Raw genomic sequence first — 25,356 nt, 5'->3', positions numbered from 1 at the left:
CCCCCTTTTTTTATTCTTTTTTTTGTTTTTATTTTCTTTTCTTCTTTCTTTTTTTTTCTTAAAAACAAAAAGCAAAGGAGTAACCTAACCATGGCAGCCCTAGTCCATGAAACCACTACCCCCGGGCCCCTTCTTGATACCGCACCCCATTCTGACCCTGCCTTGTGTTTAGACCACTCTTCGGACACTCCTGATGCCCCTGTACCTCTTGCTGGTGCTGTTTCCTCACCCGCTTCAGGTACCGGGGCTTCGACTGACTCCTTCGATTTGTCTGAACTCCGCTCTCCTTTGACTATGCTTCCGGCTTCTCCCTCTACGGTACGGCAATTTTCGAATCGCCCACCCATTTCATGCCGGACCAACTCCGGTCCTACTCCTAAACGCCAACGTCAATCTCCTGATGATGCTCCGTCGTTACCTTCCCATTCTACTCGGAAACGACCGACACGTCAAGCACTCCCTCTCCACGCTCAGTTTCGGACCACACAATGGACTAAATTCTTTACTTTAAGACCAACTTCTTCTTCTGCCTACCTTTCTGACCATAGTATTGCCAAAGCGCTCCTGCGTCATGTTGGCAGAGATATTTCATTTCACGCTCTCAAGAGCGGTACGCGCATCGTCACTGTCCAGAATGCTACCCAAGCTCATGATCTTTCTCTCCTTTCGAATATCGATACTACTCCTATCACTATTGAAAAACATCTTTCTCTCAATTCTTGTAGTGGTACTGTCATTCTGCCCCATACCATAGTCCAACAGAATTTCCAGTCATGTGGCAATGACATTTTTGAACAGCTGGAACTCCAGGATCTCCCAATCCTCAAAGTAGACACTTATGTCCTTCCTGCCCGGGGGCGGAGACGTTACCCTTGCAATGTGGCTCGTTTAACTTTTGACAGCCGAGAACTCCCGTCCTCTGTATATGTCGCGGGACATCGGTTACAAGTTCGAAAGGTGATACCTACACCGCAACAATGTAGAAATTGCTGGCGTTTTGGTCACCCAGCGAAATATTGCAGATCTATGGCCGAATGCCCAGTCTGTGGTGCCGACAACCATTCTAATACATCTTGCAGTCAACCTCCATCTTGCCTTAATTGTAATGAAGCTCACCCTTCGTACTCCCGCCGTTGCCAGGTCTACTTAAATGAACGTGAAATCCGTTGCCTCAAAGAGGCAGAAGGTCTCCCTTATGCTATGGCAGTTACTCATCTCCGCCTCCAAGGGAGACTACCCCGTGTTTCTTATTCTCGTGTTTCCAAACATCCCCCCACTTCTGGGGTCCCATCTTCTGCAGCCTCCTCTGTTGTTACCCCTCCCATAGCCATTACGGCATCTAATCCTTTTGCTGTCCTTGGCTCTGACGTCCCGACTACAACTCAGTCTGTTCTCACATCTTCGCGTCCTTCCTCACAAGCCCCAGTATCGACAAGACCTCGTACGACACCTAATACCAATCGCCCCTCTACTCAGAAGTCCAAAAAATCCACATTGCTCAAATCTTCTTTGCCCCTTCCTTCCCTTCTTCCACCTCCACACGTTACCTTTCCAGTCTCTGTACCTAGTTCTTCCCCTCTCTCTGGCTCTATTACAAGTGTGGAGATTCACCCTCCTCCTCGTACTATGCCTTCCACCCCCGTCCCCTCCCAAGTTTCTCCCTCTTCTGTCACCTCCCAGGTTTCTACCTCTTCTGTCCCCCCCCCACACTTCATCTCCAGTCCCTTACACTTTTCCCTCCCCCTCTACTTTGGTACAGTCCATTACTGTCCCAATCTTTACTCACCCTCCTCCTCCTATCTCCAATATGGTTTCCCATACATCTTTGAATTCAGAAACACTTGAAGCCATTTCAGAATATATTGCAGAGACTAAACCTTCAATGGACACTGATTCACTTCCTGTTCCTTCTCTTCCCTCTCCTCCATCTTCACAACCCCATTCTTCGCAACGCTCCGTTCCTTCGCTACTTGAACATCTTCCAATGCCACCACACGTTGACTTTTCTAACCCCTCTAGTCCGTAGGTGCCTTTACCTACAGATTCCTGATATTTTCTTCATCGCCAATCATGGCCTATTTACAGTGGAATATCCGCGGCCTCAGGGGTAATCGGGGTGAGCTTCAGATGTTGCTTTCCAGGTTTTCCCCTGTTGGTGCTTGCTTACAAGAACCAAAATTACACTCGGCTGTTTTCCAACCTATCTCAGGCTATAATTTATTGTATTCTTCGGATCCTTTCTCAGATGGGACCTTTAATGAAAGTGCCCTTCTTCTACGCAATGATATTCCGTACTGTCAACTATTTGTCCATACCTCGCTGCATTACACTGCAGCCCGTATCCACTTGAATAAGTGGTTTACAATATGTTCTTTATATCTCTCTCCTTCTCGAGCATTTTCTATCCCAGACTTTGCCTTTCTTGTTTCATCCTTACCACCACCACTTCTGTTACTTGGTGATTTTAATGCCCACCATTTCCTCTGGGGGGGGTCTCATTGTGACTCACGTGGCATTCAGTTGGAGGCTTTTCTTGCCTCTCACCCCCTCCATGTTTTAAATACGGGTACTCCCACCCATTTTGATCCTCGTACTCATACTCTCTCTTGCATCGATCTATCAGTCTGCTCTTCCTCCACTGCACTAGACTTCACCTGGTCTGTTCTACCAGACTTACATGACAGCGATCATTTTCCGATCATTCTTACTTCTCCTTCCTATTCACCACCTTCCCGTAGCCCTCGCTGGCAATTTGATCGGGCAAATTGGGATCTTTACTCACACCTCACTGCTTTTAGTGAGGTTCCTTCTTCATCCTCCATTGATGAGCTCCTACACATCTTCTCGACATCAGTTTATACCGCAGCTTCTCATTCTATACCCCAAACCTCAGGCAGGCATTCTCAGAAGTGCGTGCCTTGGTGGTCTCCTGCTTGTGCTCGTGCAGTACGTTTGAAACGTGCTGCATGGGGCAGGTACCGGTACAATAGAACCGCTGAGAGACTTGTTGATTTTAAGCAGAAGCGTGCGATCGCTCGCCGTGTCATCCGTGAAGCTAAACGCACTTGTTGGCGAGACTATGTTTCCACCATCACCTCTGCTTCTTCTATGAGTGCAGTCTGGAAAAAAGTGAGGAAATTGAGTGGTAAATACTCTCCTGACCCGGCTCCTGTTCTACGGGTCACTGGTGTTGATATAGCAAACCCTCTCGACGTTGCCATTGAACTTGGCACACATCTGGTCCGTATTTCCCGAGGGCTCCATCTATGCCCCTCGTTTCTTTCCTCAAAGTCTGCCAGAGAGTTAGTACCCTTGGACTTTTCTTCTCTCGGAGAAGAACAGTATAATGTGCCTTTTACACTTCAAGAACTGGAGGCAACGCTCTCAGCTTGCCGATCATCGGCAGCTGGGCCTGATGACATTCATATTCGTATGTTACAACATTTACATCGGTCAGCCCTTGTAGTCCTCTTACACCTCTTCAATCTTATTTGGGCACAAGGAGTTCTTCCCCAGCTGTGGAAATCTGCCATTGTTCTCCCTTTCCGCAAACCGGGTACTACAGGACATGATGCCTCCCACTATCGCCCCATCGCTCTTACAAGTGCAGTTTGCAAAGTGATGGAACGCCTCGTAAATCGACGTTTAATGTGGTATTTAGAGACTCACAACAGTCTCTCCGCTAGTCAATATGGCTTTCGTAAGGGTCGTTCTACCATAGACCCCTTACTACGCTTGGATACGTATGTTCGTAATGCCTTTGCGAATAATCACTCAGTTATTGCCATATTTTTTGACCTTGAGAAGGCATATGACACAACTTGGAGGTATAATATTTTGGCCCAGGCCCATTCCTTAGGCCTCCGAGGCAATCTACCATCCTTCCTTAAGAACTTTTTAACTGACAGACATTTCCGTGTTCGAGTCAATAATGTTCTTTCCCCGGACTTCGTCCAAGCTGAAGGTGTCCCTCAGGGATGTGTTCTAAGCACAACACTTTTTCTCCTTGCTATAAATGATTTGGCCTCTGTTCTTCCACCCAATATTTGGTCATCACTCTATGTTGATGACTTCGCTATTGCTTGTGCAGGCGCTGACTGTCACCTTATTGCAGTTTCTCTCCAGCATGCGGTCGACCGTGTTTCCACTTGGGCCACCACACATGGGTTTAAATTTTCAAGTACCAAAACTCACCAAATTACTTTCACTAGACGCTCTGTTATCTCCGATCATCCTTTGTATCTCTATGGCTCCCGTATCCCCGAACGTGATACAGTCAGGTTTCTAGGCCTTCTCTTTGACCGTCGGTTAACCTGGAAACCTCACATTACCTCTCTGAAGGCAACTTGTCACAGCCGGCTAAACCTTCTTAAAACCCTTGCTCATCTTTCCTGGGGAGCTGATCGTCGAACTCTGCTTCGCCTACATTCAGCCCTCGTTTTATCGAAACTCGATTATGGTGACCAGATTTATTCCGCGGCCTCTCCTGCTACTCTCTCTAGCCTTAACTCTATCCATCACCAAGGCTTACGTTTGTGCCTTGGTGCTTTTCGCTCTTCCCCTGTTGAGAGCCTCTATACAGAAGCAAATGTTCCATCCTTGTCTGATCGCCGTGATGCCCATTGCCTTCGTTACTATGTACGCTCTCACGATCTACACAATCCTTCCATTTATAGAATGGTCACCGATATTAGTAGACATTCTTTATTCGTTCGCCGCCCCTGTTTGCTCCGTCCCTTTTCTCTTCGCCTACTTTCACTCTTGTCTTCCCTTCAGTTACCACCTTTATATGTTCATGTAGCATCTCACTTTTCCCTACCCCCCTGGGAAGTTCCAGCTGTTCGGGTCTGTTCTTTCTCACTCCCTTGCTCGAAAGCTCAACTGCCTACGGTGGCTTCCCGCTCTCTTTTTCTTGATCACTTCCACTCTCATTCTCATGCCACCGCTGTGTACACAGATGGCTCTAAGTCTTCAGACGGCGTCGGATTCGCAGCAGTGTTTCCGGACAGCGTCGTACGAGGGCATTTACTATCTTCAGCTAGCATTTTTACTGCTGAACTGTATGCCATTCTTGCAGCACTTATTCGTATCGCATCTATGCCTGTGTCATCATTTGTAGTAGTCTCAGACTCCCTTAGTGCTCTACAGGCTATACGAAAATTTGATACATCTCATCCCCTAGTTCTCCGTATCCAACTTTGGCTACGCCGTATCTCTACCAAACATAAAGATATTGTTTTTTGTTGGGTCCCTGGTCATGTCGACGTACAGGGCAATGAACAGGCAGACACTGCTGCGCGGTCAGCAGTATATGACCTACCAATTTCCTATCGAGGTGTTCCATTTCTGGACTATTTTGCTGCAATAGCTACCCACCTTCGCACCCGTTGGCAACAACGTTGGTCAACTCTGCTCGGTAACAAACTTCATTCTATTAAACCGAGCATAGGTTACTGGCCGTCTTCTTGTCATCAGTGCCGAGGTTGGGAGACCACTCTCTCCCGCCTTCGCATTGGCCACACTCGTCTTACTCATGGGTATCTCATGGAGAGGCACCCTGTTCCTCTCTGTGAGCAGTGTCAAGTTCCAGTATCGATTAGCCACATTCTGTTAGACTGCCCTCTCTATCAACGAGCACGCAGAATTTACCTCCAACGTCGTCTTCGTTCTCCTACTCTCTCTTTACCTTCCCTTCTTGCTGATGGACCCTCCTTTAATCCTGACTCTCTCATTGACTTCTTGACAACGACTGATTTACTCCACAAACTCTGATGATACTTTTCGCACTCCCCTCAGCCCTTTCTGGTTCAGTCTCTTGCTGCCCTTTACCCTTTCACCATCCACTGCCCCGCTGTTATCCGTAACCTGTTGCTCATCCATCTCCCTTTTGCCACCTGATGCCCTCGCTTCCTTCCTGCCCTGCAGCGCTGTATAGTCCTTGTGGCTTAGCGCTTCTTTTTGATTATAATAATAATAATTTCTTTTTTTTTCTTAAAAACAAAAAGCAAAGGAGTAACCTAACCATGGCACCCCTAGTCCATGAACCCACTACCCCCGGGTCCCTTCTTGATACCGCACCCCATTCTGACCCTGCCTTGTGTTTAGATCACTCTTCGGACACTCCTGATGCCCCTGTACCTCTTGCTGGTGCTGTTTCCTCACCCGCTCCAGGTACCGGGGCTTCGACTGACTCCTTCGATTTGTCTGAACTCCGCTCTCCTTTGACTATGCTTCCGGCTTCTCCCTCTACGGTACGGCAATTTTCGAATCGCCCGCCCATTTCACGCCGGACCAACTCCGGTCCTACTCCTAAACGCCAATGTCAATCTGATGATGCTCCTTCGTTACCTTCCCATTCTACTCGGAAAAGACCGACACGTCAAGCACTCCCTCTCCACGCTCAGTTTCGGACCACACAATGGACTAAATTCTTTACTTTAAGACCGACTTCTTCTTCTGCCTACCTTTCTGACCATAGTATTGGCAAAGCTCTCCTGTGTCATGTTGGTAGAGATATTTCATTTCATGCTCTCAAGAGCGGTATGCGCATCGTCACTGTCCAGAATGCTACCCAAGCTCATGATCTTTCTCTCCTTTCAAATATCGATACTACTCCTATCACTATTGAAAAACATCTTTCTCTCAATTCTTGTAGTGGTACTGTCATTCTGCCCCATACCATAGTCCAACAGAATTTCCAGTCATGTGGCAATGACATTTTTGAACAGCTGGAACTCCAGGATCTCCCAATCCTCAAAGTAGACACTTATGTCCTTCCTGCCCGGGGGCGGAGACGTTACCCTTGCAATGTGGCTCGTTTAACTTTTGACAGCCGAGAACTCCCGTCCTCTGTATATGTCACGGGACATCGGTTACAAGTTCGAAAGGTGATACCTACACCGCAACAATGTAGAAATTGCTGGCGTTTTGGTCACCCAGCGAAATATTGCAGATCTATGGCCGAATGCCCAGTCTGTGGTGCCGACGACCATTCTAATACATCTTGCAGTCAACCTCCATCTTGCCTTAATTGTAATGAAGCTCACCATTCGTACTCCCGCCGTTGCCAGGTCTACTTAAATGAACGTAAAATCCGTTGCCTCAGAGGCAGAAGGTCTCCCTTATGCTATGGCAGTTACTCATCTCCGCCTCCAAGGGAGACTACCCCGTGTTTCTTATTCTCGTGTTTCCAAACATCCCCCCACTTCTGGGGTCCCATCTTCTGCAGCCTCCTCTGTTGTTACCCCTCCCATAGCCACTACGGCATCTAATCCTTTTGCTGTCCTTGGCTTTGATGTCCCGACTACAACTCAGTCTGTTCTCACATCTTCGCGTCCTTCCTCACAAGCCCCAGTATCGACAAGACCTCGTACGACACCTAATACCAATCGCACCTCTACTTCTCAGAAGTCCAAAAAATCCACATTGCTCAAATCTTCTTTGCCCCTTCCTTCCCTTCTTCCACCTCCACACTTTACCTTTCCAGTCTCTGTACCTAGTTCTTCCCCTCTCTCTGGCTCTATTACAAGTGTGGAGATTCACCCTCCTCCTCGTACTATGCCTTCCACCCCCGTCCCCTCCCAAGTTTCTCCCTCTTCTGCCACCTCCCAGGTTTCTGCCTCTTCTGTCCCCCCCCCACACTTCATCTCCAGTTTCTTACACTCTTCCCTCCCCCTCTACTTTGGTACAGTCCATTACTGTCCCAATCTTTACTCACCCTCCTCTTTCTATCTCCAATATGGTCTCCCATACATCTTTGAATTCAGAAACACTTGAAGCCATTTCAGAATATATTGCAGAGACTAAACCTTCAATGGACACTGATTCACTTCCTGTTCCTTCTCTTCCCTCTCCTCCATCTTCACAACCCCAATCTTCGCAATGCTCCGTTCCTTCGCTACTTGAACGTCTTCCAATGCCACCATACATTGACTTTTCTAACCCCTCTAGTCCGTAGGTGCCTTTACCTACAGATTCCTGGTATTTTCTTCATCGCCAATCATGGCCAATTTAAAGTGGAATATCCGTGGCCTCAGGGGTAATCGGGGTGAGCTTCAGATGTTGCTTTCCAGGTTTTCCCCTGTTGGTGCTTGCTTACAAGAACCAAAATTACACTCAGCTATCTTCCAACCTATCTCAGGCTATAATTTATTGTATTCTTCGAATCCTTTCTCAGATGGGACCTTTAATGAAAGTGCCCTTCTTCTACGCAATGATATTCCGTACTGTCAACTATTTGTCCATACCTCGCTACATTACACTGCAGCCCGTATCCACTTGAATAAGTGGTTTACAATATGTTCTTTATATCTCTCTCCTTCTCGAGCATTTTCTATCCCAGACTTTGCCTTTCTTGTTTCATCCTTACCACCACCACTTCTGTTACTTGGTGATTTTAATGCCCACCATTTCCTCTGGGGGGGTCTCATTGTGACTCACGTGGCATCCAGTTGGAGGCTTTTCTCGCCTCTCACCCCCTCCATGTTTTAAATACGGGTACTCCCACCCATTTTGATCCTCGTACTCATACTCTCTCTTGCATCGATCTATCAGTCTGCTCTTCCTCCACTGCACTAGACTTCACCTGGTCTGTTCTACCGGACTTACATGACAGCGATCATTTTCCGATCATTCTTACTTCTCCTTCCTATTCACCACCTTTCCGTAGCCCTCGCTGGCAATTTGATCGGGCAAATTGGGATCTTTACTCACACCTCACTGCTTTTAGTGAGGTTCCTTCTTCATCCTCCATTGATGAGCTCCTACACATCTTCTCGACGTCGGTTTATACCGCAGCTTTTCATTCTATACCCCAAACCTCAGGCAGGCATTCTCAGAAGTGCGTGCCTTGGTGGTCTCCTGCTTGTGCTCGTGCAGTACGTTTGAAACGTGCTGCTTGGGGCAGGTACCGGTACAATAGAACCGCTGAGAGACTTCTTGATTTTAAGCAGAAGCGTGCAATTGCTCGCCGTGTCATCCGTGAAGCTAAACGCACTTGTTGGCGAGACTATGTTTCCACCATCACCTCTGCTTCTTCTATGAGTGCAGTCTGGAAAAAAGTGAGGAAATTGAGTGGTAAATACTCTCCTGACCCGGCTCCTGTTCTACGGGTCGCTGGTGTTGATGAAGCAAACCCTCTCGACGTTGCCATTGAACTTGGCACACATCTGGTCTGTATTTCCCGAGGGCTCCATCTATGCCCCTCGTTTCTTTCCTCAAAGTCTGCCAGAGAGTTAGTACCCTTGGACTTTTCTTCTCTCAGAGAAGAACAGTATAATGTGCCTTTTACACTTCAAGAACTGGAGGCAACGCTCTCAGCTTGCCGATCATCGGCAGCTGGGCCTGACGACATTCATATTCGTATGTTACAACATTTACATCGGTCAGCCCTTGTAGTCCTCTTACACCTCTTCAATCTTATTTGGGCACAAGGAGTTCTTCCCCAGCTGTGGAAATCTGCCATTGTTCTCCCTTTCCGCAAACCGGGTACTACAGGACATGATGCCTCCCACTATCGTCCCATCGCTCTTACTAGTGCAGTTTGCAAAGTGATGAAACGTCTCGTAAATCGACGTTTAATGTGGTATTTAGAGACGCACAGCAGTCTCTCCCCTAGTCAATATGGCTTTCGTAAGGGTCGTTCTACCATAGACCCCTTACTACGCTTGGATACGTATGTTCGTAATGCCTTTGCGATTAATCACTCAGTTATTGCCATATTTTTTGACCTTGAGAAGGCATATGACACAACTTGGAGGTATAATATTTTGGCCCAGGCCCATTCCTTAGGCCTCCGAGGCAATCTACCATCCTTCCTTAAGAACTTTTTAACTGTCAGATATTTCCGTGTTCGAGTCAATAATGTTCTTTCCCCGGACTTCGTCCAAGCTGAAGGTGTCCCTCAGGGATGTGTTCTAAACACAACACTTTTTCTCCTTGCTATAAATGATTTGGCCTCTGTTCTTCCACCCAATATTTGGTCATCACTCTATGTTGATGACTTCGCTATTGCTTGTGCAGGCGCTGACTGTCATCTTATTGCAGTTTCTCTCCAGCATGCGGTCGACCGTGTTTCCACTTGGGCCACCACGCATGGGTTTAAATTTTCAAGTACCAAAACTCACCAAATTACTTTCACTAGACGCTCTGTTATCTCCGATCATCCTTTGTATCTCTATGGCTCCCGTATCCCCGAACATGATAGTCAGGTTTCTAGGCCTTCTCTTTGACCGTAGGTTATCCTGGAAACCTCACATTACCTCTCTGAAGGCAACTTGTCACAGCCGGCTAAACCTTCTTAAAACCCTTGCTCATCTTTCCTGGGGAGCTGATCGTCAAACTCTGCTTCGCCTACATTCAGCCCTCGTTTTATCGAAACTCGATTATGGTGACCAGATTTATTCCGCGGCCTCTCCTGCTACTCTCTCTAGCCTTAACTCTATCCATCACCAAGGATTACGTTTGTGCCTTGGTGCTTTTCGCTCTTCCCCTGTTGAGAGCCTCTATACAGAAGCGAATGTTCCATCCTTGTCTGATCGCCGTGATGCCCATTGCCTTCGCTACTATGTACGCTCTCATGATCTACACAATCCTTCCATTTATAGAATGGTCACCGATATTAGTAAACATTCTTTATTCGTTCGCCGCCCCTGTCTGCTCCGTCCCTTTTCTCTTCGCCTACATTCACTCTTGTTTTCCCTTCAGTTACCACCTTTATATGTTCATGTAGCATCTCACTTTTCCCTACCCCCCTGGGAAGTTCCAGCTGTTCGGGTCTTCTTTCTCACTCCCTTGCTCGAAAGCTCAACTGCCTACGGTGGCTTCCCGCTCTCTTTTTCTTGATCACTTCCACTCCCATTCTCATGCCACCGCTGTATACACAGATGGCTCTAAGTCTTCAGACGGCGTCGGATTCACAGCAGTGTTTCCGGACAGCGTTGTGCGGGGGCATTTACTATCTTCAGCTAGCATTTTTACTGCTGAACTGTATGCCATTCTTGCAGCACTTATTCGTATCGCATCTATGCCTGTGTCATCATTTGTAGTAGTCTCAGACTCCCTTAGTGCTCTACAGGCTATACGAAAATTTTATACATCTCATCCCCTAGTTCTCCGTATCCAACTTTGGCTACGCCGTATCTCTACCAAACATAAAGATATTGTTTTTTGTTGGGTCCCTGGTCATGTCGACGTACAGGGCAATGAACAGGCAGACACTGCTGCGCGGTCAGCAGTACATGACCTACCAATTTCCTATCGAGGTGTTCCATTTCTGGACTATTTTGCTGCAATAGCTACCCACCTTCGCACCCGTTGGCAACAACGTTGGTCAACTCTGCTCGGTAACAAACTTCATTCTATTAAACCGAGCATAGGTTACTGGCCGTCTTCTTGTCATCAGTGCCGAGGTTGGGAGACCACTCTCTCCCGCCTTCGCATTGGCCACACTCGTCTTACTCATGGGTATCTCATGGAGAGGCACCCTGTTCCTCTCTGTGAGCAGTGTCAAGTTCCAGTATCGATTAGCCACATTCTGTTAGACTGCCCTCTCTATCAACGAGCACGCAGAATTTACCTCCAACGTCGTCTTCGTTCTACTACTCTCTCTTTACCTTCCCTTCTTGCTGATGGACCCTCCTTTAATCCTGACTCTCTCATTGACTTCTTGACAACGACTGATTTACTCCACAAACTCTGATGATACTTTTCGCTCTCCCCTCAGCCCTTTACCCTTTCACCATCCACTACCCCGCTGTTATCCGTAACCTATTACTCATCCATCTCCCTTTTGCCACCTGATGCCCTCGCTTCCTTCCTGCCCTGCAGCGCTGTATAGTCCTTGTGGCTTAGCGCTTCTTTTTTTATTATAATAATAATCTGCAAAGACAGTGATTATGTGTGAATGATGGTGAAAGTGTTTCTTTTCTGGGTCACCCTGCCTTGGTGGGAGACGGCCAACATGTTAAAAAAAAATAATGTGATTCTTATGGGTTTTGCACTACCCCATGAACATTAATAATAACAATGATAATGGTAATTTATTAAAAAATTTAAACACACCAGCCACCTCTCACTCAGGCAGGGTAACCAAAAAACGAGACTAATATATATAACATCCCCCACCCCTCCTGAGTGTAGGCATTGTATTTCCCACCTCCAGAACTCAAGTTTAGCTAACTAGTTTCCTTGAATCCCTTTATAAATATTACCGTGATCATGTTTCAACAGCATGCTATGTCACAAAAACCACCTGCCTCCATTCCAATTTAACATGCTCAAACTAACTTGTTGGATGTTCAAGCCCTTAGCACTCAAAGCCTCCTTTGCCCTTATCCCAGCAATCCTTCCCTGAGTGACTCCCACTCCTGATTTATACACCCTAGTCATCCTATTTTGCTCCATCTTCTATAAGGGCCCGAACCAACTCAATATCCCCTCCTCAACCCTCTAAATTATATTCTTGGTATCCCCATATCTTTTAACAATTTCACACTCTAAATTCTCTGCATAATGTTCACACCATACATTGCCCTCAAAAAAGACATCTCAACCGCCTCTAACCTCCTCCTTGATGTAACGATTAAACTCCATGCTTCACACCTATACTACAATAATAATAATAATAAATATTAATGGAAGCTAAATTAAAAAATATACTGTATCATTTTTTCACCATAAAGGGAGGTTACTTGATGCTGCTGAGGGGCTCTTGATCTAAAGAATTGAGTTTTATTTTCCCCGTCCTTGGATGAAACATGATTAACTCCCATTCTCCAGGCACTGTTATTGCTTGTTTAAATCTAATAATACTAATAATAATAATAACTGCTGTTGACATAGTATATAAATATGACTCATTATACTTTTAAAACTTGTATATGTGTTACACTACAGTCCAAGATTTATACGCTTATGAGATGTTTAAGGATTGCCTGATAAATCAGACTACTGCTACTTTCATGGAATGATTGTAATAAATTACTCATGCTGTACTGTCACACATGACCTAATTGTGAATGCATGGATTAAAATTAAGAAGTATGTAAGTTTTAGAATTAGTCTGCCCAAAATGCTTTGCATAATGACTAGCTTCAGTATGTACAAGTACAATTGTATCAAACTGTATTTGTATGGTAACTGTATGAAAGCTGTAGCCAAACTTACTGCAAACCCATCCATTGTAGCTTCTGTATGTTTCTAAATTATTATTATTATTACAATCATAAGTGCTAGACCTACAAGTGTCACATATCACTGTAGGGAAGGGTGTGCTAAAGGTATAATATGGCTGATCAGATACCAGAGAGGGTGAATAAGTAATGTCAGAGGTAGTAAGGGCAGTGAGGAGTGCTAAGTATGTTTCTAAAGAAATAAAGATTTTCATTTTGGTAATACACTTACTTTGATGTCGAGATGTGCAATGGCATGAGTGTGCAGGAAAGCCAGACCCCTGAGCACCTGCTGTAGGAGACGTCTAACTTCAGGCTCTGGGAGGGACTCCGCCTCATCCAGGAGACGTTGAAGGTCACCTCCGTCAGCGCTGCCAAGAAATATACCACTTTATTAAGCATCGTGGTTGTCCCCTCCCCATCCCTCAAGGGGAGTGAATTGAGGCTAGTGAAGAGTACTTGATCCAAGAAATTGGAGCTGACCTCCTCTTCCTAGGATCAAACTTGATTATCACCATTCCATAGGTACATTGGATTCTCATATTCACAAAATGTGTTTAACTTTATTTGTCACAGCACCAAAAGAGGCTCAACGGAACTATCAGCTAAGGAAAGTAATGCAAGAGATGAACTTCTGAGCTAACACAAAAAACTAAACCTAGATTAATAAATAAGTTTCAATTAAAAAGTCACAGTGCGGCTATACTGCAGAGTAGGGCTTTCTGAAAGGATAGCAGGCAAACTAAGAACACCCAGGCACTGAAAAATGGATCGAAGATGAATTCTAGGTGCTCTTTGGTAAATGGAACAATTAACCAAGAGGTGTTCGATTGTCAATGAAACTTGACAGGTTGCACAGAGTTGCTGGGTGCTTCTCCACGTGACAGATGGGCAATGAAGCATCCACAATTTAAATTTTCGAGGGTCTTAAGCCAGGATTTCAATCTGGGAGGGGGGTTTAACAACCATAAGATGAATGTGAAATTTCCTAAAGCTATGGTGCTTTTGTGGTCACTGGTCAATATAATGAAAATTAACCATTAATTGATAAAATAAAGAAAAAGTATTGCATCTGGGGGCTTTGTGTCCCTGAGCCACCCACCTCCCTTTTGTATGCCTCACTGTAGCTGAGTTAGTCTTGTAAGGTCAGTGCACAATTGTGAGAGACTTGTTTCCCAAACACGACAACGATGAAGAGAAGCTGACCTAAAACTTAACTGTGGTTGGGTTAGTAGTTCCAAAAAAACAATCAGTATGGCTTATTTCCACTGGGTTCTTTGGCCCTCTTGCTCAGGATGCAACCCACAACAGTCAATCAACTCAGCATAACACTGGGCTTTCTTTACAGTATATCTCTGATGTCAGCTATTTCTACAAGTATCATGTACTTGTAGAAATAAAGATAGATAACTTTACTACTAGGTGAAAAGAGGTAGCAGGTGTAAGGAAACATGTCCACATCACCTGCCCCAGGGCCTAACCTGAGTCTTTCAATTATCGGTTGAAGGTGATACAACTGAGCCATGAGCACCTCTCCATATTTATAATACGGGGAGAAAGTGTCATTATTACACATTATGTGTGATCAGGTGTACTCTCCCGACTGCATTCACTGAGTTGTGTAGCGCTGTGCAAACTATTAAAAAAGACATGCGCAGTATAGTTTATTACCTTGCATATCCTGTTTCACATGTCGTTACATTATACCATATCCTGGTAGATGCTTGCCTTGATGCTGGTGCTTTTGATCCAAGGAATTTGAGCAATCATTCAATTTGTATTGAACCCCATTGCTTGCCATTTCCCAAGTGCTGTATATCCCTATGGATGTAGCACTCCCACCATTTATTCAATAATGTAATTATATGTATCTCGGGCACTGTATGACCCTCCCCCAACGGGTTTAGGGCTCCCTGTGAATATTATAATTATTTGAAGGGAGAGACTACGTGGTCACATCAAATGTATTGTTATTCTCTGCCATTAATGTAATAAATAATAATAATAATAATAATAATAACTTTGACCCGCCCTCTCCTTCAATGATTCAAGAAATCCCTGTATCTCAGCCTAGTCCCATCTACCTCAATGTTTGCAGCATGAATAGGAGACTGTTGCATATATCTTTTTTGAAGAAGTGAAGTCAATCACCCCTGAAGATTGAACATTAAAATGGTATAAAATACCGACAGGTTGTTAGGTAAGACACATATGCAACAGTTAGGTATCCTTATTTGAAACGTTTCGCCTACACAGTAGGCTTCTTCAGTCGAGTACAGAAAAGTTGATAGAAGCAGAAGATACTTGAAGACGATGTAATCAGTCCATCACCCTTAAAGTTTTGAGGTGGTCAGTCCCTCAGTCTGGAGAAGAGCATTGTTCCATAGAATGAAACAATATGGAGATGAAGTGACAGGATGGAGCCTTTTTATAGCGCCAACAGGTGAGACGTAGGTCACTAGGAGAGGTAAGAACTCAGATGTTGGAAGGACAGGTCCCTCTCAAATCCAGCCGTTCTCACTAGTAGAGGTTGTAGAAGTTGATTGTAGGTCTGTACCAAGATACCCTTGTGTTGCACTGTCTGACAGATTGAACATTAAAATGGTATAAAATACCGACAGGTTGTTAGGTAAGACACATATGCAACAGTTAGGTATCTTTATTTTGAAACGTTTCGCCTACACAGTAGGCTTCTTCAGTCGAGTACAGAAAAGTTGATAGAAGCAGAAGATACTTGAAGACGATGTAATCAGTCCATCACCCTTAAAGTTTTGAGGTGGTCAGTCCCTCAGTCTGGAGAAGAGCATTGTTCCATAGAATGAAACAATATGGAGATGAAGTGACAGGATGGAGCCTTTTTATAGCGCCAACAGGTGAGACGTAGGTCACTAGGAGAGTTAAGAACTCAGATGTTGGAAGGACAGGTCCCTCTCAAATCCAGCCGTTCTCACTAGTAGAGGTTGTAGAAGTTGATTGTAGGTCTGTACCAAGATACCCTTGTGTTGCACTGTCTGACAGATTGAACATTAAAATGGTATAAAATACCGACAGGTTGTTAGGTAAGACACATATGCAACAGTTAGGTATCTTTATTTTGAAACGTTTCGCCTACACAGTAGGCTTCTTCAGTCGAGTACAGAAAAGTTGATAGAAGCAGAAGATACTTGAAGACGATGAAGATACCTAACTGTTGCATATGTATCTTACCTAACAACCTGTCGGTATTTTATACCATTTTAATGTTCAATCTGTCAGACAGTGCAACACAAGGGTATCTTGGTACAGACCTACAATCAACTTCTACAACCTCTACTAGTGAGAACGGCTGGATTTGAGAGGGACCTGTCCTTCCAACATCTGAGTTCTTACCTCTCCTAGTGACCTACGTCTCACCTGTTGGCGCTATAAAAAGGCTCCATCCTGTCACTTCATCTCCATATTGTTTCATTCTATGGAACAATGCTCTTCTCCAGACTGAGGGACTGACCACCTCAAAACTTTAAGGGTGATGGACTGATTACATCGTCTTCAAGTATCTTCTGCTTCTATCAACTTTTCTGTACTCGACTGAAGAAGCCTACTGTGTAGGCGAAACGTTTCAAAATAAAGATACCTAACTGTTGCATATGTGTCTTACCTAACAACCCCTGAAGATGTTTTCAGGAGTCAACACTCCCACGGCCCAGTCCCAGACCAAGCCTCCTGGTGGATTAGGACCTGATCAAGTAAGATGTTACTGTTGGGCCGCTGGCCACATACAGTCCAATGTACGAACCACAGCTCGGCTAGTCAGGCACTGACTTGGAGTTTATCAAGTTCCCTTTTGAAGACTGTCCTGTTTCCTGACACTTCTTACCTAACCTAACCTAATGAGGGGTTCCTATTTCAAGGAACTGAACCCGACTTTCCCTTCCTTGAAATGAACTTGATTACCTCCCATTCCCTAAGCACTGTATGACCCCTATGGGTTTAGCCCACTCGGGAATACACAGTAATAACTGGTTACTTACAACTCTAGTAGAATTATGTACTCGCTGCGCGTCTCATAGACATGGTGAAGATGAACAATGTGAGGATCTCTCCTACCCAGCACCAGCACTGCTACCTCGTGTCGCGCCTCGCCTTCCAGCGACACGTTGCGACGTCGCCGACGCACGTACTTAGCAGCGAACACCTGCCCCGTCGCACGATGACGTGCACGACGTACCGCAGCAAACTTGCCTCTGCAAACAGAACAATGTGTCAGTGATATATTATCTGATGCTAGTCCTGAGGGGGTCATTATCCCTCAAGACAACATGAAGCTTGGTCCCAGACCAGACTTCCTATATGTTATATCAGTTATAGCTTCTCAAAGACCAGGGGAGGGGGAGGGTGGAGAAGAGCTGGTGACCAGCTCTTGATCTGAGGAATTGGAGCTAAGCTTCCGTAAACGCATCAAATATAATTATCTTCCATTCCTCAGGTGCTGGACTAGCCTTACGAGTTTAGCGCTTCCCACAAATACTATATCAAATACTAATATTACTACTAATAATACTAATAACAAGACACAAATGTATATAAAAGCAATAGTAATAAGCAAAGGTATATAAAACAACAATAATAACCATAATAAAAATAATAATAATAATAATAATAATAATGAATATTGTGCATGTTTCAATAATATTTTTTCTTGTGTAACATACCGCTGTATAGTCCTTGTGGCTTAGCGCTTCTTTTTGATTATAATAATAATAATTGTGTAACATACAGGTGCCAATCTCGGGACAATCTTAATTGAGCCTCAAAGAGATACTTCCCTAGGACATGGGCCCTGTGTTGAAGGTGGCCCCCGTGTCCAAGGGGGCCTCATGTCCCAGGTCGCCACCATGTCCAAGGTGGTACCCGTAACCAAGGTGGTACCCATAACCAAGGTGGTACCCGTGTCCAAGGTGGTACCCATAACCAAGGTGGTACCCGTGTCATGTGGGTTTCTTTAACGTGGATGGGGTAAGAATACTCACGTAGGCTGGTAGTACGTATAATATAATGGAAAGTATGGGAAGCGCCAACAGCCGACCTGCCTCTCTCTGCTCCCTATCTTCGACTGACCCACAAGTGCCTACAGGGTGAGGGGCATTTGAAATCCTGCTATGGTCAGCAGCAATATGATAACAGTCAGTGATTCACGCAGACGGTTGGTAGTGAGTCATCTACTGGTACACTGGTTACTGGTAACTGGTACTACTACTGAGAGCTCGGCGACGCTAACGTATGTCGTCCCGACATACAGCTACTACAAACTAGAGACGGCAGGTGTATGGCTTGGGCTGATTCTATACAATGTCAAAGTACACAACAATTGAACATTATAACATACATAAGTAGAATATTGGAATGGAAGCTTACGTAATTGAAACTGTAATAAAACTGTAACGCATTACAAGGTATGATATAGCACAACTCATCGGAAACTCAACACTGGGATTACACAATAGAAGTGATAAAAAAAATTTGATCGATCGATCTGTATTCATGTGATCTACGAATTCTGAGGAAGGAATATATACAAAGAAAGAAGTGTTTAACAGAAAGGCAGATTCGGTGCACTCAAATCTAGACTGTTAACTCTCAGAATTCGGAGAGAACGTGACCACAAAAAAATTCTTGAATACTGATAAGTTGATACTGTAATTATTCATCTATACAGGTTATTTACATTTAACCCCAACTCTGCTAGGGTGAGATTGACATATGCAGAATGGGTGTCATCTCTGGGAGGATCAAACCCTGTTGCACTGGCTAACTCATGCTGTATTTGAGGCAAATCTGAATTGGTAGTTACAAATGATACTTGAGGATTTCTCAATACCTGTCGTGTACGTAGGGAATAACGACATTCAGGTTGATCGTCTGACTGAGTATCAGAGGTAGAGAGTACAGGATCAGGAGGATTGTCAGAGTCTGTCACATTAGTCTGGGTTGGAACATCATTATCATCACACACTAACTTCATATGATCTAAATGCGATTCTTTATAGTGACCAGTACTAATTTCTCTAACCTTATACTTATTACCAGTGATATGTTCAACTACTCGATAAGGACCAACAAACTTTTGATCAAGCTTAGGCACTGCCGACGTTTTGTTAAAGTTAGTCAGCATAACTCTTGAACCTACTTTGATTTTGGATGGCTTTGCTCGAGTGTTTGCGACTCTTGTAAATTCTGCTGTTGATTTATGAAGTGTTTCACGGATTCTTCTAAAAACACTTTGAGCTAAGCTGGTACGAGTTGCTATGAAATCATCAGGGTTGTAATTTGGTTTCGGATTGGAATATAGCAACTCATAAGGCAAACGTTTATCTACACCGTACAATGCATAATGTGGAGTGTCACCTATGGAAACATTGTAAGCAGAATTTATAGCACACTGCACATCAGGTATAACTTCATCCCAAGTTTCACTGTTGGGATTGATAGTGGCTCTCAAGACATCAAGTACTTTCTTATTGGTACGTTCCGCTAACCCATTGCTGGCAGGATGATGAGGAACAATGGTGGATTTAGAGATCTTGTACAAGGTACACAAATTTTCAAGAATCTCATTACAGAATTCACCTCCATTATCTGTTACTAGGGACTTAGGGGTGGTATGCCTGCAGATAATGCGTTCTTTAAACGCTTTAGCTATGTCCAAGCTGGTACCTATGTCCAAGGTGGTACCCGTGTCCAAGGTGGTACACGTGTCCAAGGTGGTACCCGTGTCCAAGGTGGTACCTGTGTCCAAGGTGGTACCCATGTTCAAGGTGGTACCCGTGTTCAAGGTGGTACCTGTGTTCAAGGTGGTACCCGTGTTTAAGGTGGCACCCGTGTCCAAGGTGGTACCCGTGTCCAAGGTGGTACATGTCCAAGGTGGTACCCGCGTTCAAGGTGGTACCCGTGTTCAAGGTGGTACCTATGTCCAAGGTGGTACCCGTGTCCAAGGAGGCACATAAAATAATTTTCTTGGTGCGCGGCATTAAGTACTGTCCTAAGGTTTTTTTTTCATCCGACGTGTGTGTGTGTGTGTGTGTGTGTGTGTCTATATATATATATATATATATATATATATATATATATATATATATATATATATATATATATATATAAACACTGATTTCTGGCTGAAGGAGACTCGAACCTACGAACCTTAGGACAAGGTACGCAGTACTTTACCAATCTACCCACACTGCATACCTTGTCCTAAGGTTCGTAGGTTCGAGTCTCCTTCAGCCAGAAATCAGTGTTTATATATATATATATATATATATATATATATATATATATATATATATATATATATATATATATATATATATATATATATATATATATATATACATACATACACACACACGATATACGTCAAGTAGATCCTGGAATACACAGCAGCAGCGTTGAGCCCCAGCACCACCATGAGCGTCATGCTCCACCATGACCATTACACTATGCAAAAATGGTCTACCATAAGGACCAGATTGAGCCATGAGCTCAGAGGTGCAGCGTTAGCGTCACACTTGAGTGAGAACAAAGGTAGCACTTGCAACCTCACGCGTGTTGTGACAGTAATAATAACATGGCGCCCCGGGCAACAGCAACACACTCAACACTACTCAATACAGAGTCACAAAGGTGAAGCTACGTAGACCAGGGTGAGACACTGGCAGCAACAATCTGCTTGAATAGGCGGTAGTTAAGAGCGTGGCTTCAGGTAGGGCGTCCAGGCTACAAGTACGTCACAAGGAAATTAGGTAAAATGACACTTATGAAACTAATGCAACATTTTGTTCTGTTCTGTTTTAGATGTGCCGGTATAATCGCCCGACCCGGGCCTTTTACAAGAGGTGGCCCGGCCTTGGTTCCCTATCGTGGGAGTCTCAGACCATTGTCTGCCAAGGGAGAAGGTACAAGTACCTCCTCGTCTTCTGGGACCAGCTGTCCCCAGGCCTAGCCCCATTCCCCTCCCCCCACGAGGCTCCGACAGAGAAACTAAGCACCTTGGGCTACCACAAACCCCGCCCACACTGGGCTCGAAGGGTGTGGCAGCTACATAGCAGACGATGTTAGGAGGTGCAAAAGCAGCAAGCACTACAGGATCCTTTTGGAGTCACACCCCAGCTTTGGGCATTAAGCCCGAGTGCTGGGGAAGCTCAAGAATGCCTGTGTGTGTCGCTGCTGCTACTACTACACTTGTCCGCCTCACTCTTCTGGACATTTTGCTGCAGCAACGTTTAGCTCCCCAGGAAATTTGTCAAGCTCCTGAAATTGCAGGAGCTAACATATTGTCGATATTCTACCAAGATCATTACAATGTTACATGTAGAGATGTAACTTGTCATCTTACGTGTTCATGAAAAAAACTGAAATAGATAAACAAACACACACACACGAACTATTAAGACAAATTCAACTTTAGCCAACCACGAGTCTAGGAGGTGATTCAGGCGAGTCTTTCGTTAGGCGGGACCAGGAGCTACAAATCAACCCCTGTAACCAAATGTAGGTACGTACAGTAAACTGACTACACTGTACGACAATCTACACATTATACTGAGAAATTACTATGATCTAGTACTTAACAGAAGAGAACGGGAACTTATGCACCAGCATAATAATAATAATAATAATAATAATAATAATAATAATAATAATAATAATAATAATAATAATAATAATAATAATATCAAGAACAAATATGAATATAAAATAAGTGTGCGCTCCCTGTACGGAGGATGAGACATGGATGTTCCTCAAGGATCTAAACTTTCTCAAGAACGTACGTAAATACCAGCTAGAGAAATAGAAAGCATCGAGCTGAAGCAGAGAACATCAACGTCAGCGAGAGACAAAGCACTGAACAGAGACTTATAACATCAATACCAATGACAGACAACAGCACAGCAAAAAAAAAAAAAATAAAAGGGCAACATTGAAATTGAATAGGGACACAACGTTACTTTTAATTTTCAGTGTTACAGAAGGGGTCGGGGGGGAGGGGACTCTTAAAACAAGAAGTGACTTTCACTGATGACAAAGAAATGAGGAGGGAAATTTTGAGAACTAAGTACATCTTGGTGGTCAGTGAGATTTTTAAACAGATTAAGTTGCCTCACTGTGATAGCAGCTAGAATGTGTGGTGGTGGCAGCTACATTATGTGTAGTGTTGTCAGCTATATTATGTGTGGTGTGGCAAATATATTGTGTGGTGGTAGCGGCTATATTATGTGTGGTGTTGGCAGCTCAGCTAAGCCAGATATACGCCTCAGCTTACATTCCAGCGAGAAGAAACAACACGCAACAAAAATATTACAGGAACTGGTCCTAAGAATGCTGATGAAGTCAAGGTCGTTCTAACTTTCACTAGCGGGTGTTAGAGTAGTGATAGGAGGGAGGGGGAGGGAGGAAGTGAGGATTGTGATAGTGGGGGAGGAGGAGGAGGAAGTGAGGATTGTGATAGTGGGGGAGGAGGAGGAAGTGAGGATTGTGATAGTGGGGGGAGGAGGAGGAAGTGAGGATTGTGATAGTGGGGGAGGAGGAGGAAGTGAGGATTGTGATAGTGGGGGGAGGAGGAGGAAGTGAGGATTGTGATAGTGGGGGGAGGAGGAAGTGAGGATTGTGATAGTGGGGGGAGGAGGAAGTGAGGATTGTGATAGTGGGGGGTTATTATCATGGCTAAGGTGGTAGGGTGGTTATGGTGGGGGTGTTGGGGTTATGAATCAACTACGAAATGACGGACTTGACCCCTCAAGTCGGTGGAGCAATACTTGTGTAGATATATTACGTACCAAACCTTATATGCAACATCCCTCTGTACACCATGCCAATACCTTAAATACATAAGTATTGTACCACTGACACTTACAGCTCTAGAAGCATTGAAAACCAAAGTGGACATGACTGACAAAAAAAAAATACTCGAGAAACAAGACGGAAAAGGATGAACAGGATGTCTGCGATGCAATGGTTATGAGTAGCCGGGGGGAGAACATTAGGATATACTTATTTGGCTCTCAGAGTAACAAGTAGAACGACCTACACGAAGAGGAAGAGGGAGTGAACAAGAAAGACTGTTTCAAGAGTAGATATGATCAGTGAACCTTGATAGTAGGGGAGAAAAAAAAAAGAGAGATTACGAGCTATGGATCGACCCCTGCTAACACAACTAGATGAATTAAGACACATGTGCAATATCTGGGTATCTTTATTTGTAGACGTTTCGCCATCCAGTGACTTATCAATAAAGCCAATGGATGGTGAAACGTCTACAAATAAAGATATCCAGATGTTGCAAATGTCTAATTCTTCATCTTATCGGTATTGTATACCATTCACGTACAACAACACACCCAGATGACGATATAAATTAGAGATGACAGGAAGTTACAAAATGACCTCAGACGGAAGCTACTGGAAGTGAACCCTAGCAAGTGCGTCCTATCAAAATTTCTGAAAGATTTAAAAGACTGGAAATAAGTTAGAGCTTAGGGAAATAGAGGTTGCAAACCTCACATGGAGGACCTAGAGGTGAACTAACATATAAAAAGGATATATGAAAATACTGGTTTGCTAACTGAGTTTTGGATGAGTGGAACACACTCCCAATTATCGTTATTGAAGCGAGAACTTCGGTTAACTTTATATATAGGTTGGACAGCTACATGCGTGGGTGTGGGTGAGTGTGAATGATACCTGCCTAGCATGGACCAGTAGACCTACTGCACTGCTACTCTTCTAACAAATGCAGATCCTCAATATGTCACGAGCCCTCCACCAAAAACCAGCATTTAGGAGAGAAAACCGGAAGACGACGTTGCGGTCCGTCCTGGACCATTGACAAGTCACAAATGGGGAGAGAAAAGTAAAGAAGGTCTGAAGAAAATACAGTAGGGGAAGGGGTAGTAGTAATAGTAGTAGTAGTGGTGGTAGAAGTATTAGTATGTGCGGGTTGTGTATCGTTCCAGTCACGGTATTGTGCCTTTTTTGCTATTAGTAGAAGTAGTAGTAGTAATAGTAATAGAAGCAGCAGGCAGCAGGAACAACAACAACTGTAGTAGTAGTAGTAATAATAATAATAATAATAGTACAGACCAGAAAAAAACTAAATCTGATGACATGAGAAGACAGACAGGACCCAGGGAAGACATGATCAGGACATACACTCCCAGGACCCAGGGAAGACATGATCAGGACATACACTCCCAGGACCCAGGGAAGACATGATCAGGACATACACTCCCAGGACCCAGGGAAGACATGATCAGGACATACACTCCCAGAACCCAGGGAAGACATGATTAGGACATACAAGATATTCAAACCCTTCAAGAGTGGTGTATCTTAATGATGGTGGAGGGCTCTTGCTTCGAGGAATTGGGAGCTATCCACTCTTCCTTGTGTCAGCATAGTTGCTGATCCCTGTATTCCCTGTATTATATAGCATAGCATATTAGTATCCTCCATGTGCTTTAGACACGAGATCCCTCGTAGGCCTTTGGCTTGGAGTGACGTCATGGGCATACACATGGGCAGTGATCCCTTTGTCCCGCCCTCACTCAGCGGCAGACCGTCTAGGCGTAAACAGGCTAGGTAACTGTGGCTCCATCTCCCATCTCAGTCTGACAATATATCTACCATCCTACAAGTGTGTCTACTTTCAACCTGTGATATCTCCATTCAAGAACCCTTACGATACTTGGATCAAACCTTATTGTTTTCCAGTTCCTTCGTGCTCCATGATCCATGAATATAAATACTACTACTTCTACTACCGCTACTACTACTACTACTACTACTACTACTACTACTACTACTACTACTACTACTACTACTACTACTACTACTAATTAACAAAATAATAATAATAATAGTAATAAGATAGAGAACATGACAGAATGGTCAAGGACAGACTGACAGGTGAAATTTGGGAATTTAAAACCCCGTCTTTCTTTCTGTTTCGTTGACCTGTAAGATGGAAGGTGAATCCTGCAAACATTTATTTATACTCTGCCCTGTCTGTGTCTTAATAGTTCTTATGCCTATATTTCCTTTTTTAATTTAGGAGGCCTAGTTTGAGAACGGGCCGCGGGGGCGGTGATCCACTGCATCAATTTATACATAAGCATGACAGCATCCATCAGGCCAAGATTGACAATAGCTATGC

The 25,356-nt window shown here is 44.3% G+C and overlaps 1 protein-coding gene across 1 annotated transcript in view; it reads right to left on the bottom strand.

Moving 5' to 3' along the window:
• The window catches only part of LOC128700171 (uncharacterized), a 210,381-nt gene that overhangs the window by 10,595 nt on the left and 174,430 nt on the right, over positions 1 to 25,356 (bottom strand). Inside the window, exons 2-3 of the mRNA XM_070100708.1 lie at positions 17,180 to 17,392; positions 13,402 to 13,540 (exon numbers count right to left, since the gene is read on the bottom strand). Coding sequence (XP_069956809.1) covers positions 13,402 to 13,540; positions 17,180 to 17,392 — 352 coding nt within the window. The remainder of the gene's footprint in view (positions 1 to 13,401; positions 13,541 to 17,179; positions 17,393 to 25,356) is intronic.

Source organism: Cherax quadricarinatus, chromosome 74, assembly GCF_038502225.1.
Source record: "Cherax quadricarinatus isolate ZL_2023a chromosome 74, ASM3850222v1, whole genome shotgun sequence".
Lineage (NCBI taxonomy): Eukaryota > Metazoa > Arthropoda > Malacostraca > Decapoda > Parastacidae > Cherax > Cherax quadricarinatus.
Note: the sequence above shows the minus strand (reverse complement) of the source record. Positions and strands in the feature narration are given on the sequence as shown.